The 18,514-nt window shown below is 52.9% G+C and overlaps 1 protein-coding gene across 1 annotated transcript; it reads right to left on the bottom strand.

Moving 5' to 3' along the window:
* Positions 1–711: 711 nt before the first annotated feature.
* Positions 712–3,230, bottom strand: C1ql2 (complement C1q like 2). The gene is made up of 2 exons (XM_052736541.1): positions 2,052–3,230; positions 712–1,496 (listed from the first exon to the last, which is right to left on the bottom strand). The coding sequence occupies exons 1-2, from the start codon at positions 2,733–2,735 to the stop codon at positions 1,317–1,319; spliced, it is 864 nt and encodes a 287-aa protein (XP_052592501.1). The 5' UTR covers positions 2,736–3,230; the 3' UTR covers positions 712–1,316.
* Positions 3,231–18,514: the final 15,284 nt, after the last annotated feature.

Below are 18,514 nucleotides of genomic sequence, written 5' to 3'. Positions count from 1 at the left end.
GTTTTCCTGCGTTGGGTGCACAGGATACTGACAGGAAGAGAGACAGAGTTAACAGGTCCCCAGCTGCTGTCACTTCTTTCAGGGAAGGAACGACCCCCAAAAGCATCTACCCCTCCTGGAGGGGAGTGTCATCTCCCTCTCCACAATAGTCCAGCTGAACTTAGAGAGCTGAGTGATCCACAGAACTACCTCAGTTTACTGACCCCTCAGAGAGCAAGGACCTAGCTAGGGTGTGAACAGATATGCCCAAAGTGTGCTGTTGGTCTTTTGGGGAATGAGAACTTTCCGCCCGGGGAGCTTCTTTCAGCCCTTCTCTTTTAGAGCCCCCAAACTCACAGGGTCCCCGCTGGCAATTGTCTCATGGTTATCTTCCACTTCGCAAGGACCCTCCCTTAAGACCTCCTCCTCCAGGTCCAGGGAGATGTAGTTGCACAAACTGTGTACCATCACCTCCCTCCTGCCTTCCTCTAACTCACCTCTCATCCTTTCATCCCCCACCCCCAATTCTGGGCTACAGTGCAAAGGCAGGGATGATGCTCTGATCCCCTCCCCCCCACCCCCACCCCCACAACACACACCTTTCAGCCAACCTCCGGTTTTCAGGGGCAGTGCACTGGCTGGAGAGAGGACATTGGCCAGGTTGTAAGGCCAGTGCGATTTCTGGAGTCCAGGTAAAGGAGCTGTATTAACAAAAAGAACAGGAGCCAGTGGTCTAAAAACATAATTTAATGCATGGCACAGGAGGTCAGGGGAGAGGGTGGAGAGTACGTGTGGCAAGGTGAATTTTGTGTTCGTTGGAATTCAGCTAAGGGTGGGTTTCTGGCTGATGGACAGGAAAATCTGCACAGGCATTTCGGGTCACTAAAAGGGAGGTCCCAGGGAGCAGCATTCACCTGGGTCTTATCTTCCTGGCGAGGCCTGCAGCCCTTGACCTGGGGACACTGGAAGGGAGAGGTGAGCTGGGAAACCTCGGGCTCCCTAGGGCCGCCTGTCCAGTCCAATCAGCTTTCCCAAGTCTGGGCTGCCCCACAACCAACCCCCAGCCGGAGCTGGGTTCTCACCCAACTCCCCACCTCACTCTTCCCACTCCCTCCCCAGGATGGGCTCTGGGACCAGGGACACAGCCTCCCCACAGCGCGGAAGTCAGACACACTGAGGCCTGAGGCAGGACAAGGAGGACAGCAGGGATGTGTCTTTTCCAACGGAGATGTCAGGAAGGTGTCATGAAGCCGCAGAGTGACATTCACCAAAGAGCCGCCCGAACCCTGTGGGGATGGGGCGGCTTGGAACCACCGGGTCTCGCGCTCTCTGAGCCCCTAATCTGGGTACAGGAGAAAGCCCGAGAACGTGCTATACTTGTTATTATTGCCCCCATGAGCTTTCCCGCCGTCCAACTTCACGTAGACTTCATCGCCGGAATCTAGGTGCAGTACCACGCTGTTGCTGGCGTAGTCGTAATTCTGGTCCGCGTCCTGGGCTATGGCGCTGGCGCGCACCTGCAGGGCGAACCACAGGAGTGGGTGGACCCTCGTACCTCTTCTTGGCCTCCCTCGCCCATCCCCTCGCAGGCTCTCTGCCTGCTACTTCAGGGTCAACACTCCCTCCCCAGCTCCAAGATCTCAGAGTCCAGGAAAGGGGAGAGGGCTTCAGGGACACTGGCCCATTGTGTAAAGGAGGTCCCAGGAAGCTAGAGGGAAGGGGTGACCCACTTGCAACCACAGAGGAAAAAAAGAACACTGCGTTTTTCTAGGAGCCCGGTCACTTCAGGCTAGGACTCAAGCTATTTGGAGACGGAGAACCTAATTTAGGTGTCAGGGTCACTGTGTACCGGGGGTCCAGCTTTTGACGCGCAGCATTTGGGCAAGCACAGCGGAGTGCGCAGGGAAGTGGGATGCTGTGGTCCAGCGCCCACTCCATCCCAGAGTTTGCTTGGGCGCTGGAGGGTGACAGGAAAAAGGATAGTTCCGGGCGGTTCCGGGCGCCTGTTAGGGTCTGCGGAGTCTGTTGGGCCGGGTAAGGTAGGGAGGGGTATGTGGGAGAAAGTCACTGACCTGCCCGTTTTTGCAGAGATCCGCCCACATGCTGGTCCCATCGCCGCCACGCATGAGGATGTGGTAAGTGAAGAAGTAGATGCCCCGAACCTGGCAGCTGAACTTGCCCGTGGTGGGGTCGTAGTGATTGCCAAGATTGGTGACCACGTCGTCGAACTTGAGCACCTCGTAGCCTTCATGGGGGCTCTTGAGTCCCACGTAGAAGGCGATCTTGGGACCGCTGAAGGCGGCGCTCAGCGCACTGGTCACTTCGCCCTCCGTGTCGCCACCGCCCCCGGCTCCGCCACCCACCACTCCAACGCCGCCGGCCGCGCTGGTTGTCAACTGCAGTCCGGGTAGCCCCGGCCTCCCCGAATCTCCCTTCTCCCCCGGGGGACCCCTGGGCCCAGGCGGCCCTGGCTCTCCAGGGGGACCCCGAGGCCCCGGCTTGCCTGGTCGCCCTGGATCACCCTTTGGTCCCTGGATAAAGGGAGGCGGGGGGTTGGCGCTGAGGTCCTGCATAACTTCCAGGGCAGCGGTACTGGGTCCCGGCGGTGGAGCCTTGGCGCCCGCGGGTCCCCCTGCGGGAGCGACGCTGTACGGGTCACAGATCATGCGGCAGGTGCCCAGCATCTCGTAGTGAGCCGCGCCGGGGGGAGCCGCCTGCAGCAGCAGGGGCACCGCGATCAGCAGCCCCAATGCCATGGCCAGGAGCACGCCGACGGCCGCCAAGCAGGCGCGCCGCCGCCGCTGCCACAGCCGGGAGGCGACCGCCACCAGCTCCTCCTTGCCGCCCGGGGAGGTAATGGTGGAGCGGCGCGGGTGGCCCCGCTCTGCGCGCTCGGACGCCAACTCCGCAGGTCCCCGCCGCGTCCCCGACGTGGAGACCCCTGTCCTGGCCACCCAACTGTTTCAACGGGAGGTATCTGGACCTGGGATCCGGTGTCCACGGCGCTGGAACTGATCTGGAGAGTCGAAGAGCCCGACACGCATGGCGAGGGGCGCACAGGACGAGCCCGGCGCCCCAGCGGGTACCAGGTGGCGCGGCTGGGGAATGCTGGATCCGGTGAGGTGTCCGGGGTTGGCTCCTCAGCCGCGCTGGCTCCTGCTCTGCTGGGATTGGCGGGGCTTGGCAGGGTTCGGCGGGACTCTGGAACGGCTCTGCCGCACGCTCTGCTCTGCTCTCCCGCTGCTCGCTGGCTCCCGGGTGGAGGGGGGACCCAGCTACCCTGACGTAAGGAGATCAGGACGGAGCGGCGGAGGCGGCGAGGCAGCGGCGTGCGCTGCCATCACTCGGGAGACGGCGCCCTCCTGTCATCAGCTCCCATCCCGCGGCGTCCTCCGGAGATATGCCTGCTGGCGGCGCCCAGGAGCCACAAGTGGGAACAGTGGGCCGCAGCCCCCAACTGGGGCTCCACAGACACACCCACCCTTGCCCACACGCACCTCCCACAGACCACCACGCACTGGCACCCACGCGGGCAGTCAGTGGGTGCACACAGCACCCCCCACACATGGCCACGATGGTGTTCAGAATTGTGGTGCCTGCAAGGTCCTGGTGGGGTCACCAAATCCATCCTCTGTCTATATAGGTCCAGATCAAACCCAAGTCCAGGACAGCCTCAGCTTCTAGCTCTTCTAGCTGTGGGAAGAACCCTCTAGAAGCTTCGGGAGTGACCAGAATTAAATCAGTCTTGTTCCTGGGTGATCTTTCATAAATCTAGGGCTTCAGATTTTGAAATGAGCCTCTCCAGCGAACCCCCACTAACTTTTGGAAGGACTCTTAAAAAAATCATTTTATTGTGTGGAGGTCAGAGGAAAACTCGTGGCATTAGGTTCTCTCTGTCCACAATGTGGGTTGGTCCAGGGATCAAACTCGGGTCCTCAGACTTAGCAACAAGTGCCCTTACAAAATGAGCCTTCCTGGCTGGCAGCAAGAACTCTGGGACGTCCAAAGCCCCCAGTGCAGAATCTATGCGCTGTAGACAGTTTCCTCCATCGGTCAAATGGCTGTTGCTTGTCACCCGTAGAAAACCCACTTGCAAACAGAAGAGCTTACACCTGTATACCGCAGTCTTGTTTTTCCACTTTCTTGTTCGAAACTTAGTTGTTTTACCGGGTGTGAGGGATTCACAGACTACAGAAAATAACCAACTTCCAGGTAAAGGAATAAGGAGACATGAGCGAGGCACACCTTGATTTTGCTCAGAGGGGAAGATGCGGCTGATTCGTCTTATATTTCTAGTTTGCCCTTGAACGTGAAATTCGAACACGTTTAGTAACTGACGATGGACAACTTTAAAAATAAAAAGAGGAACTAAGTGGGAACAGAGAACAAAAATAATAATTAAAGGGAGGCCTTTGGGGAGACAGGATATGAATAGTGGTGTTAAACCCAGATTTCTTAAAGGCAGACTCCTCCCCCTCCCCCTCCCCCTCCCCCTCCCCTTCCTCCTCCTCCTCCTCCTCCTCCTCCTCCTCCTCCTCCTCTTCATCATATTCCTTTGCATTGCCCCCTTCCTCCTAATTCTTTGGTTGCTACTCATTTTCTTCTCTAAACTTGGTTTCTTTTGTAAACTATCATACAGAGTATAGATGTTATTGTGGCATTTTAAAACCATATGTGTTTTAGTAGATTGACCTCCCTAACCTTCACTGTGCACATCTCGGACACAGGGAGTCCCGCTCCAGGCAGGTATGCAAGTTCATCTCCTAGAACACCCCAGCCCCCTCTTGCTGCATCCAAATGCATTCGTGCTTTTCCTCTGAGCCAAAGTCTTTAAGCAGCTGGGGCACAGATGAAAGGAGAATTGTCTGTTTCCCTCTACTGCAGCAGGATGGAAAAAAGAGGAAAAGGATCCCCTCCTGTGTGCAGGGAAGACCTCTGGATCAGAGGGGGAAAGCCCCTGGTCTGGGGATGCTGGAAGCCCTGGGTTCTATCCATCCCCAGCACAGATGAATGACCCCCACACACTTCTTGCTTCTAGCTTTCCAAACCTCCCAAATAGGTCCACGTTCTGGGGGCTAGTGCTCTAAAGAGAATGATTGTTTATCGAACACTCTCGAGGCTCAGTTAACCCATTTGTCACTCTGGTCACTTATGCTCCCCTGTCTGGCTACTGCCTCTTGTTCCATCATGACACAGGTCTCAGCAACATCTGGGCTCAGCCTGGACCAGCCTTACCGGGGACAGAGATACCTATCACACCTTAGTTGCTTGGTGAATGCTCTTCCCTTCACTCGAAGACACAGTCCTGTGTATTTATGTTCCTTCTCCTCCAATATAGATAGGTAAAGAAAGGCTTTGAAGGTACCCGGAGCTTGTCCAGGGTCCACCCGTGTGGCAGAACTGAGATCTTCCTCCACCTAGACCAAGGTCTCTCAAAACCTGGCTCAATGAGGCTCTGGGCCGTAATCTTTGCTGACTTTCTGAATTTTCAGATCTCTCCCCTCTCTGCCCAGAGTGACCCAGAATAAGAAAATCTAGGAAGCACAGTGTTGGGTTCCAGTACTGTTCCTGCAACCTGTGTGACCTTGAGCAAAGTGCTCACTTCTCCAAGCCTCTGTCTCCATACTCAGAGTGGGAATGGAACAGGTACCAGCCTCAGCGCTCCTGGGAAGATTAAAGGAGCGTATTGGTGTAAAGGCTAATGGGAGGTCATCACCACCTGCTGGCACTCTTCCCTCTACTGTTGTGGGTGTGACAGCTGGGGTGATGGCTGTGGGTACCAAGTAGGGTGATACAAATGGGCTTACGATTAATGAAAAAGATTCAAAGATCACGATCACACCATAACCTCTTCCAAAGCAGAGAATGTGGGCTGTGCAGCCCTGCCCACCCCGTAGCTCCCTGCCACAAACCATACACAAAGCAGCCTTTCCTGGTCCTGGCTTTGCTGGGAACCCCTTTGGTTTGCAGGGGGTGCAGGCTTCCTCCACCGAGTGTCCACTAGGTGGCGAGTTGAGCAGCAGCAGAGCTAGCAGGTGACTGGTCCTGAGGTCCTCTGCCACTCCCACCCCCTCACCCCCCCATCCCCCACCCTCCTACCTCCCCCACCCTTCACCCCATCCCCACCAAGCAGGGTCTGGCAGTGTGGTACAGTAGTGTCTGGAGAGCTCCTTGCCACTAGGGATTCTGCTTCTCCTAAGGGGTCTGTGTCATCCTCATTGAGTGTCTTGTCATGAATATTAATTATGAACGTCATTAAAATACTTAGCCACGATTTTACATTGCAAGGCTAGTTTGGACTCAAATCCAGAGTCTGGGATTGTAACTCCCAGACTAGTGGAGTACTTGTTAAGGAAGATGAAAAAAAGAGCCCTGGGTCTCATCCCCAGGACCATACTATCCAGCATGCAATTCCAGACTTCAAAGTGGAGGCAGGAGATGAGGCAGAAACTGAGATACACATACGTGTCTTAGGGATGCAGATGATGTTGTAGGGAGAGGGAGGGAAGGAAGGAAAAGGAGGAAGGAGGAATGGAGAGCGGGAGAAGAGGGCCAGAGGAAAAGGAAGGAAGGAAGCAGGAGGGGCAGAGGGAAGAGAGAAAGAAGCAGGAGGAAAGGAAGGAGGGACCGAGAGAGGGGAAAAGAGTTCCAGCATTTGGGGCTATTGAGGGAAGTAAAAACTCTGGAAGGTGGGGCTAGGTGGCATTTTAGGTCGTTGGGGTGTGCTTTTGAAGGGAATTGGGGACTCTGAGTCTTTCTCTCTCTCCTTTGAACTCAATTGTGGGTGAGTAGATTGTTGCTATTACTCCGTCCTAGCTGGTGAGGTCCAGGCCAGTGAGAGATTCTGTCTCAAAAGGACAGCCTCTGGTCTACACACACACACACACACACACACACACACACACACACACACACACACACACACTTGCACCCATGTTGGAAAGCATTGGTTTTATGCTGAGTGCAGCAAGGCAGTAACAGGGCCACTTGGTTTCCTGAGTCTGATGGCTGGGATGATGGCGGATGGACAGTGGGAGGAACTAGAGAAAGAAACTATCTCTTAACCTAGCAAGAGGCAATGGGGGCTGGTGTGAGACTGTAGAGGAGAGAGGGGCAGTTGGTTGTATTTGAACACAGAAGTCTGGGCCTTGCTGATAGAATCTAGACAGAAGCTATCTGTGGAAGAGATTGAGTCAGGGTTAACTCTTGCCTCCTCACATGAGGGACTGGCTGGATAAACCTAAGAAGGGACTCACTTGGAGAAGAATCAGCTTTGAGAGCCACATGCATGGCTCAGGCTAACCCGTAGGAAACGGTGAACCTCTGAGGGAGACCTCACGCCTGCCGTGGACAGTGTCGGGATTCAGAGGTGATGTGGAAATGCGGATGCACACAGCGATGTCTTCAGAACACAGACGATGTTTAGCCTCCGGAGAGGAGAGTGGAGGGGAGAGGAACAGAAAAAAGGAGGGGAAAGGAGGAGGAGAGGAAGCCCTGGCTTGAGATGAACAACCCCTTACCTCCAGCCAGCCGGAAGACAGGCAGGACAGGGAACTTCTGCAAAGGGACCTAAAATGCAGCTGGGGCTGGGAGAGAGAGGAGAGGAGAAGAGAAGAAAGAAGGGAGGGATGGAAGAAGGGAGGGGAGGGGAGAGGGGGAGCGGAAGGAAGTGAAGGAAAGAAGAGAATGGGGAAAGAAGACAGGAAGAAAGCAGGAGAGAGGCAAGGAAGGAAGGATAAAAGTGAAGGAGCATACAGGATTCTCCTGCCTTCGACTCCCATCTCCTGTGTCCTGTGCGAGCGCAGGGATTACAGCTGTGCTGGGTCTGGCTTGGTGTGGATTCTGGGGGTTCACACTCAGGTCCTCACCCTTTTACCCAGTGAGCCATCTCGTCAGCACCAAACAGGAGTGGTTGTTTCTAAAGATACTATTTCTTTTCATCCTTATAGTATTGACACATGTGCTCCTGTTTTAAAATTGGTCAATGAGAGGAATCCCCGTGCTTGTGAATGTCACTGGTGTTTGTAATGTCCCCCTAGTTGCTCCAGGTCATGATGGGATCCCAAGCTTCATGCCTCTCCAAGATCTGAAGCTCCCGCCACTGCTTCTGACTGGCTAAAGCTTTCTTGTGTCGCTGTCTTGTCTCACCCAATTTGTGTCTCCCTTGAAGGAGCTTGTCTCAGGGATCAGGGGAGAGAGAGAGAGAGAGAGAGAGAGAGAGAGAGAGAGAGAGAGAGAAGAGCCAGGAGAGGTTGGGTCTGAAGTTGGCAAGGGTCTGTCTGGTCAAGGTGGAGCTGACCAAATGGTATGTGGGGCCCAAGAAAGAAGTGGTCTACACAGAACAGAAGCATGTGCAGGAGAGTGATTGCATGCAAGACTGATGCAGATGTCACACTGTATGTTCCTGGTCTACCTGTCCCCAACCCATGAAGATGAATTCTTTTTTCATATGCATATGTATGTGTGTTGGGCATACATGCATGGTGTACGTATGTATGTTTAAATGTATTTGAGTATACTTAGGTGCAGGAGTGCATGCACAAGTGTGAACATACATGTAGAGGCCCGGGGTGGGGGGAATGCTGAGTGTTTTTCCTTAGTTACTCTCCATTTATTTACGATGGCAGACTCTACTGCCGGAACTGGAGCTCACCAATTCTCTCCGTCTAGCCGGTCAGCTTGTCCCCAAACGCCACGTCTCTGCCTCCCAATGCTGGGGACCAGAACTCTGGTTCTCACACTTGAGGGCAAGCACTTTAACCACTGAGCCATCTCTTCCCGGCACCTCTCCCACATTTTTCTTGCCCTTCATCTGCTGCTCATCCCTGTCCCCATTCTGTTCTTGGGGTTGTTTGGGGGTGCCACAGAAGCAAGCATGGCCTGTGCCTCCCTCAGCCTTATCAGCTCCTTCCCTCCTCTGCTGCACCAGGCATACAGAGGAAGGGTAGTGGCTATGGAGGAGGGTGGTGGCTATGGAGGAGGGTGATGGCTATGGAGGAGGGTGATGGCTATGGAGGAGGGTGGTGGCTATGGAGGAGGGTGATGGCTATGGAGGAGGGTGGTGGCTATGGAGGAGGGTGGTGGCTATGGAGGAGGGTGGTGGCTACAGGGGAAGAGTAATGACACTGTCCTCTGGGTGCAGGCACTTGTCTAGGACGCAGTGAGGTCTGGGAATCATGGCCTGCACACTTTTGTTTGGGAAGGAACTTGTACCCCACAGTGGGTGGCTGGGAATGACAAGGCTCAGCCCTGGGGGGGGGGGGGGGCTGGGTGACCCAAGCAGCCATTTCCATTCCGAGCTCCTGAGCCCACAATGAAGGAAGGTGGGGGAGGTGCTCTGGTCTCATCCCTTGGAGATGCTCACAGCTCTACTCAGAGTCCAGTGAGGAGACACCCTCCAGGTCCATTAGCCAGCTCACAGTAACACATTTGAGTCAAGAGGGTCAGCGAGCCCCGGAGAGCCCTTGCCTGGTCTCTCAGAGGCGGTGGCTACAGCCCTAATTATCTCTCCTGATGGGGATTCAGAGAGTACCCCAGGACCTGCCTCTGTCCCTGGATCTGCTCCCTCCCGGGACCAAGTCCCCTATAATCCTTTCAACTACAACCCAACTGTCTGACGTCAAGGTGATTTATGCCGGTACTCTGCACTGGGCAGCCTCATTCCTACCCACACGGGCCAGAGAACCAGCCAAGCTTCTCAGCTCACTGCCTGTTGATGCTTCGCCTGCTCTTCTGTCTCAAAGGGGCACTGCCTCATTACTTGCCCCAGCAGCAAGTGACTGTTGGACTCCCACCATGTACAAGACAGAAAGAGAACTCCAGTCAGAAACGCCTGCTCCTCAGCAGCCAATGAGCAGGTGACCCACCCACCTCCTCCTCTGCCTCCCTGTTAATACCTCTTCACACATACCTTGCCTCTCCCAAGCCACCCATATCCCACGGATAAGTGACACATGCCACCGGTGGCAGTCTTCAGGTGGCAATTGCAGCATCCTGTCCCCCGTGAGGGAATTCTTCCTCTACGATGACGTATTCTTTAGGGAAAGACCCTGTCTTTGGGTGCCTTGGTCTCCCACGGGACTGGATTTGGAGAAAGGGAAGGAGATGAGAGTGTGTGTCCCTGGGCAGCACAGTAAGCTGGTCGCAGCCCCAGAGGCCACCGGAAGGTGGCAGCCTCATGAATCAAGTAAGCTTCCGGTTTCTCACCAACCGCCTATGGATTGCTGGGAAGGTAGACTTTGACCAAAAGCTAACATAAGACCGCATGGGCTCCCCTAGAGGCAACCCTGCCTGGCCCTGTGTGGATGCAGATGTAGAACTTCCCAATAGGTTCTGGCTCATTTCCCATGTTAGTTCCTTTTCTACTGTTAAGTCAAAATACTCGACAATGGCAACTTCAGGAAGAAAGCATTTGTTTTAGCTCACACTCTGGGGGTACAGTCCGTCACAGCAGGAAGGCATGACAGCAGGAGCATGGGGCAGCGGGTCACATGGCAACCACAGTCAGGAAGCAGGGGATGAAGACTGGGGCTCAGCTCCCTTCCTCCTTCTTATGCAGAGCAGGACCCCAGCCATGGCATGGCACTGCACCATCTGGAGTTGGTCTTCCCACTTCAGTCAACCTAAGCTAGAAACTCTCTCACAGGCACAGCCAGAGGCTCGTCTCCCAGGGGACTCTAGACACTGTCCAGTTGACAACTGATATCACCAGTCACATCCTCTCAATGAACCAACATAAGCTGGAGTATCTAACGACCCTGAAGACATCCACAGTGGGCAAAGAGTTGCTATGAGCAATATGGCGCTACCCTGCTAATGAACCTCGCCATCTCTGCACCCTCCTGGAGGGCACAGATATGACATCATCCTCATCTTGTCTCCACCCACAAGCACCCTCTGCCTATTTGGTAAAGAGGGGACGGTTGCAGTGAGTCCAGCCAAGCATCATCCACATCATACTGTGTATCAGACACCCTGTGATTCATCTGCTCCTCGAGCTACCTAAGCGCATCCCCTTCCCTCAAGGCGCGCCATTTGCCCGGCCACTGTCCATGGTGCTAAAAGCTGTGGGCAGTCGGCCTTCCTTCTGCAGGAAGAAGGAATCAGGGGTTCTGAGACCCAAGAATTATTTCATGTTGCCTGACTTGAAGGTGAGGGGAGAGCTCTGTGAAAATGTCAGACACTTCATATACGTGTCTCCTTCCAGGCACATCCCCACACAGCAGGCTGGCCTGAGTGTGGGAGGACACAGACAGCTTTCTTCTTGCCCCTTGGTTCTCTGTGCCCGCTAGATGAACAGAAGGGCGTCAACAAACCCATCTGAAGCCATGATGCTTTCTCAATTTGCAAAGTGTTTGGAAGGACACAGGATGCTGGCAGATCCATTGAGGAAGGGCTTGTAGCTCTGTGAGACGGTCACACAGATGACCTCATTTCAGGGTCACTGGCAATTAGAAAAGTTCTCCCGCCTCCAATCACAGGCAAAGGTCTAAGCTCCTGTGGCAGGAGAGATAACTCGGTTGGTAGGGCTTGCCGTGCGAGGTTGAGGACCACATTTGATCCCCAGAACCCATGTTTAAAATGAAAGGGAGAAAGGGCTGGGGATGGTGGTGTAAGCCTGTAGTCCCTAGCTGAGGGTAGAGGCAGATGTAGTTGTTTCCCGGGGCTAACTGGCTTCCAAACCAGTGGGAGACCTTGTCTCAAAAACCAAGGTGCGGGCTGGAGAGATGGCTCAGAGGTTAAGAGCACTGGCTGTTCTTCCAGAGGTCCTGAGTTCAATTCCCAGCAACCACATGGTGACTCTCAACCATCTGTAATAAGATCTGGTGCCCTCTTCTGGCATTCAGGCAGAACACTGTATACACAATAAATAAATAAATCTTAAAAAAAAAAAAAAGAGTGGGGCTAGCTTTCTGACCTGAATGTACCCCAATCAGAAAAAAAAAAAAAAAAAAAAAAAAAAAACCAAGGTGCAGCAGATGAGATGGCTCAGCACATGAAAACATGTGAATGGGAACTCCTGCAAAGAGACCATGTCTCCAAAGGCTGATAATTGACTGACTGGAACGTCAGTGCTGTGGAGGAGTTGGAATGTTGCAGGTCTAGAGGCAAATTACCTTGAGGCTTTTTCAGTATTCTTAATAGCCATTTATTGTCCTCTGTTATAGTGACCTAACTTTTTTTTTGTGACTTCTGGTTTGTTTGTTTGTTTGTTTTGCTGTGACAAGCATCATGATCAAAAGCAACTTGGGGAAGAAAGATTTTACTTCAGCTGAAGTCTCTGATCACAGTGGATCATGAAGGAAAGTCAGGCAGGAATTAAAGGCAGGAACCTGGAGGCAGGAGCTGACGCAGAGGTCGTGGAGGAACACTGCTTCCTGGTTTGTTCCCCACGGCCTGCTCAGCCTGCTCTCTTACACGATCCGTGATCACCCACCCAGGGACGGCACAGTGAACTGGACTCCCCCACATCAAATATTAATCAAGAAAATGCCCCCGCTGACTTGCTCACAGACCAAACCTGGTAGAGGCATTTTCTCCACTGAGGTTTTCTCCTCCTAGGTGACTGGCTTGTATCAAGTTGACAAAACACTAACCAGCACACGCCCCTAGTTCCTACCAGTCCAAGGACTAAGAATGCTGCCAGGTAGCATCAAAAGCCCGAGGCAGGGTTTCCCTGCCTTCCTGTAACCTGCCTACCCAATCATCTCACCAATGTGTTTGAATTGTGTGTTGTCTCATGATTTTCTTTGTTCTGTTACTGTAAAAGTGAATGAAATTGCTACCTCATTGGAACGTGGTAATTGGGGAGACCTGTAGTGTTCTTGGATGTGTGTACTCATATCTGATTCCAGAATAAACTACCTCTCTTTTTATTCCTCTGCAGTGAGAGCTGTTTCACCAACAAGAGGGAAATGTGGGGTCCAGAGGGCCTCCACAGTTGCTGTCCCTGAGCTGAGAGCAGGCACCTAGGAGAGGCAGAGCAGTGGACTCCATTGCCCCCATGCCCTTCTAGAAACCTCCACTGAGAGACACTGCCTGATCTTCCTAAGCTGGCAAAGCCACTCTGTCTGCAGCAGAACAAGCCAAATGGCTAAGTGTGTCCACTCTGTGGACGCAGACACAGGAATGGTCTCCAGAAACACATGACGCCATGTCTTCGATCTCAGTCAGGTTTTCCATGGCTGTGATAAAACACCATGACCAAAAGCAACTTGAGGAGGAAAGGCTTTATTTGGCTTGTACGTCCACATCATAGTTTATCATTGAAAGTAGTCAGGGCAGGAACTCAAACAAGGCAGGAACCTGGAGGCAAGAGATGATCCATAGGCCATGAAGAAGTGTTGCTTACTGGCTTGTTCCTCATGGCTTGCTCAGCCGGCTTATTTATAGAACCCAGGGCCACCAGGCCAGGAGTGGCAGCACCCACAATGGGCTGGGCCCTCCCCCATCCGTCACTAAGAAAACACCCCACAGGCTTGCCTGCAGTTGCTCTTATGGAAGCATTTTCTCACTTGAGACTCCCTCCTCTCAAATGACTCCAGCTTGTGTCAAGTTGAAGCCTCTGTACCTGGGAGGAGCCATGGATCCAGACTTCCAAGTGACGTCAGGGAATGTGTGAAGAATACAAGGGACCCGGCGTCAGGTGTCAAGGATGCAAAGGCCACTCGTGCCAGTTTTTTTCTTCTGGGTGTGTGCTCCCCTGGGACTCCATCTAGGAGACCATCTGAGTCCCAGGTTGGAGGGGGAAATACGAGATCTTAATCCATCAATCCAGCAGGCTCTAAGAGAAGGGAAGTCTGCCCTTAATCAAGGGTCACCAGGACTCTGTGAACTTGAACAGGGGAAAACGTATCTTTTTAAATGTGAACTTCTCACTGAAACTTCCTTAGCCTTTCCTCACATTAGGAAGAAAAGCCAGAGGGCTGGCAGGATGGCCCGGTGGTTAAAGGTGTTTGTCACTAAGGCTGATGACCTGAGTTCATCTCTGGGACCCACATGGTGAAAGAAGAGAAATGACTCCCGTGCATGCACACACGCGCGCACACACACACACACACACACACACACACACACACACACACACAAATAAATAAATAAAGGACTTGACCACCAGGAATCACAGGTATTCTCATGGTCTCAGACAGTCCCTACGGATACATGGCAGAGCATCTCGTGATCAGTAGGCTATCCATAGTCTGGCTAATGGACCGTATTGATTTTTAAAAGTCACATGCGGGCTGGAGGAGTGGCTCAGTTAGTAGAGTGTTTGTCCATCATGCACTAAACCCTCACCCCGTCCCCACCACCACATAAACTGGGACTGATGACACGCAACTGTAACCCTAGGACTCCAGAGGTAGAAGCAGGAGGATCAGAAATTCAGCTCATCCTCTGATATATAACCAATTCAAGGTCGGCGGAGATGCATAAGATTCTGTCTTAATAATGTGTGTGTCGATAGTCATTTTAAAAATGATTTCCTTTGTAACCTCATGCATTTTATTCTACACAAATGAAAAAGATTTATTCAGAGGAAAAATACCATACTTTATCGGGGTGCAAAAGGGATTGTCTGCACACACACAAAAGGTTAAGGACTTATGCTCTGGAGCCTCTGGCCACTGCTTGTGTATGCTCAATGCTCACTATCCTCAGATATCAAATGGGAGCTGGAAAGATGGCTGGGTGGCTCAGAGGCTCTTCCAGAGGACCAGGGTTTGATTTCTAGTACCTACGTGGTGGTTCATAGCTGCTCTTAACTCCAGTTGCAGGGGATTCAACACCCTCGGCTGCCGCTTTGTGAACCAGGCATACATTTGATGCACAAACATAAAATCAGTGAAAACAACCTTACAAGCAAAATAACGAAATACTTTTCAAAAATGTTTCAAATAGGGATAATAGCTCTTCTGACATTTAGACCAAAAGGGTTCCATGTGACAACTGTCTCAGGACCCCTCCGCCACTTGGTAAGTGCCCCTCACAGGCCCTATTGCAGCCTGCCTCGTGTTTCAGCTCCAGGCAATGGGAACTTGCCTGGGCACCTGCTGGAAGAGAACTCCACCAGACGGACAAAACCAGCTTGAGGTGGACACGAGATCGAAATGATTGGCTCACAGGCCTGTGGGAACTGCATGGGGCTGTCCCACGTCCAGAGGAACTCTCACACACCTGTCTCCACAGTGTAATTTCTTTGTGTATGTGTGTGCTTGTATACGTGTGTTTTGTGTGTGTGTGTGTGTGTGTGTGTGTGTGTGTGTGTGTGTGTGTGTGCACAACAGTGCGCAGGCAAAGGTCAAAAGACAACTTTTAGAGTCAGATCTCTCCTTCCACCTTGTTTTTGACACGGTCCCTTGTTTCTGCTCCGTGTACTCCAAACTCTGCAAAATCAAACAGACGCCATTGGACCCTCAGCCGGACTCTCTGCCGGCCTGAGGACGCACCTCCTGACTTCTCCTGGCGCCCAGTGGCCCAGCACACTGCACGCTGAACCTAGCGTCCCTTTGCTACTTGGGATTTTTTGGGATTCAAACCAGGAAGCGGTCCCCTGAAGGTGCGTCTTGAACGCATCTGTGCGGCGCGCCCCCTGGTGGCAGACGCTGCCATTGCTCTACAATGGTTTTCTGCCTAGGTTAAGGAGGCTAAGACTGCCTGGGTAGCTGAAGTGTTCCTTCTGTCTGCAGAGGTCAAAAAGGTTCTGGGACAAGAGGACCACCTGATCTGAGTTTTATAAACCAGACGATATGGAATGGATATGTATCTCAGTGTCAGAGTGCATGCTCAAAGGCCTGGGTTCCATCCCCAGCGCCACAAGAAGAAAAAAAAAAGTTCTATAAAAAAAAACAAGATGAAAAAAGAAAGGGGCTTTTGAGACTCAGGGAGCATCTGCAAAGACACGGGAATCCCGCAGGCTAGTAAAATATGAGAATTCAGGGGCCGGCAACAGGAGTCAGCTGGCAAAAGCACTTGCCACCAAGTCTTACACTTGACTCTTGCTGCCAGAACGCACATGGTGGAAACATGACCTCCGAAGGTCATCATGTGACCCCCACAAGTGTAATGCATGCCACGCATGCTTCCCCTCCCGCACATATATAAACAAGTGTAACTTAAAATTACTTAATACGAGACGGCCTGCGGAGCAGCGGTGTTTCCAGACAGACAAAAGGGGGAGGGGCCACAGATACCATGGGACCAGGGGCAGCTTTTTGTGGGCCCCTGCACCTCCCAGGGCCCCCATTAGTGGACAGACTCTGAAGGTTCCCTGCCAGCCCTCTGGTTATGTGAAAGGAATCGGCAGTCAGAAAAACACCTACAGAGATGAGCTGTGGGACCAGAAGGGAGCCAAGCAGGGGGCGCTGCCACCCACAACAGGCACCAGACCCAGGGGGCACTGGGTGTGAGGGAGCCCCTGCAGTAGCAGAATAACTGCCCAGAGCAAGAGCGACCAGGGGATTTGAATCTCAGACCTCTATTTAAAACCATAACAGGCTTGAAGGGACCAGGAGAGCAGCAGCATCTCTGCAGCCTTGAGCACATGGGCCTTGTCACCAGGTTCTTTTGTGGAATCCCAAAACAACCTCTCCAGATATATACTGTTGGCCCCATTTTGCAGATTCGAAAACTGATGCTCAGAAAGGTTGAGCACCCTCCCCAAAGCTATTAAGTAGCACCAGTAATATGTGACTCCAGTTCTGTGAGAAGCCATCACAGGCTTTTTGTGTACATATGCTTGTGTGTGTGTATGTGTGTGTGTGTGTGTGTGTGTGTGTGTGTGTGTGTGTGTGTGTGTGTGTGTGTATACACCAGAGGACAACCTCTGTTGTCCCTTGTCAGGTGTCATCCACCTTTTCTTTGAGACAGGGTCTCTCACAGACCTGGAACTCATTGAGTAGTTCAGCTGTCTGGCCAGCAGCCCCCAGGGATCCACCTGTCCCCATCTTCACGGCGCTGGGGTTACACACATGTGCCACCATGCCTGGCTTCTAATATAATTTACAACTACTATCATTTATTGGGGTAATGTGTGCCACAGCATACGTGTAGCAGAGGACAATTTGATGGAGTCTGTTCTCTCCTTCCACCATGCAGGTTCTAGACTCACACTCTGGTCATGAGGCTTAGCAACAGACACCTTTACCTACTAAAGTGATAGAGCACACTTGTAATCCCAGCACTTGGGAGGTGGAGGCAGGAGGATCAGGAATTCAAGGTCATCCTTGGCTGTTAAATGATTTCTCCGATAGCTTATACTATTTGCGGCTCTGTCTCCAAAAAGAAAAAAAAGACATGGGCTTAGGTAGCAAAACCTTGCGTGGCAGTTACCAGCTGGGGCTTGGGCAGAAAACCAGGACAAGAATCCGTTTTACCCTGGCAATGGGACTCACGGGACACAGTAGTTAGCACAGGCCTGTCCGTCTCTGTGAGCACAGGCCACCCGCAGCCAGCACCTGTGCCTCTGTGCTCCACAGCAGAAAGGGCCAGCTTGCTGCCACACCCACCCACACACCCAGCTGCCTCACCTGCCACACCCACCCACACACCCAGCTCCTTCACCTGCCACACACACACACACACACACACACACACATACACACACACAGCTCCTTCACCTGCCACACCCACACACACACACACACACACACACACACACACACAAACATACACACCCCCAGCTCCTTCACCTGCCACACCCACACACCCCCACACACACCCACACACACACACATACACACCCCCAGCTCCTTCACCTGCCACACCCACACCCCCAGCTCCTTCACCTGCCACACCCACACACCCCCACACACACCCACACACACACACATACACACCCCCAGCTCCTTCACCTGCCACACCCACACCCCCAGCTCCTTCACCTGCCACCCCCACATACCCACACACACACACACACACATACACACACACAGCTCCTTCACCTGCCACACACACCCCAGCTCCTTCACCTGCCACACACACACACACACACATACACACACACACACACATATACACACACACACACAGCTCCTTCACCTGCCACACCCACACACCCACACGCACACACATATACACACACACCCAGCTCCTTCACCTGCCACACCCACATACCCACCCAGCTCCTTCACCTGCCACACCCACTCCCACATGGCCCAGCTCCTTAACCTTTGCCACAGAGGTCAAACTAGCCCCCAGAGAGGCCCTGCACCACGGCTGTGGGAGTTGGCTAAGAGTAACCCCGTGCTCTTGGACTTGACCACGGCCGCTCTGAATTCCTCACTGCACATACATCAGGACCTTCTCCTGGGTCTCCTGGCCTCACCTTCCAAATGAACTGACACTTGGTGCTTCTGAGAGATGAGTCCTTAGACAATTTGTCATCACGTGATCACTGACCCGAAAGGCCCCAGGTCAATCACTGATTGACTCCTTGCTGTCATCAAGAGAGGGACAGGATCGGGAATGTGGCTTCGTGGTTAGAGTGTGTGACCAGCATGCACAAAGAACTAGGCTCCAATACGGTGGAACCTACCTG

This window comes from Peromyscus californicus, unplaced genomic scaffold (genome assembly GCF_007827085.1).
Source record: "Peromyscus californicus insignis strain IS unplaced genomic scaffold, ASM782708v3 Scaffold_14__1_contigs__length_90479793_seg_2, whole genome shotgun sequence".
In the NCBI taxonomy this organism is placed as follows: domain Eukaryota; kingdom Metazoa; phylum Chordata; class Mammalia; order Rodentia; family Cricetidae; genus Peromyscus; species Peromyscus californicus.
The sequence above is the reverse complement of the archived record's forward strand: the minus strand, read 5'-3'. Positions and strand labels throughout refer to the sequence as shown.

Excerpts from the sequence above, each read along its gene's own strand:
- C1ql2 (XM_052736541.1), bottom strand. The coding sequence starts at position 2,735 with ATGGCATTGGGGCTGCTGATCGCGGTGCCCCTGCTGCTGCAGGCGGCT. Across the intron at positions 1,497-2,051 it reads ATCTCTGCAAAAACGGGCAG|GTGCGCGCCAGCGCCATAGC; the intron begins GTCAGTGACTTT and ends TTCGCCCTGCAG.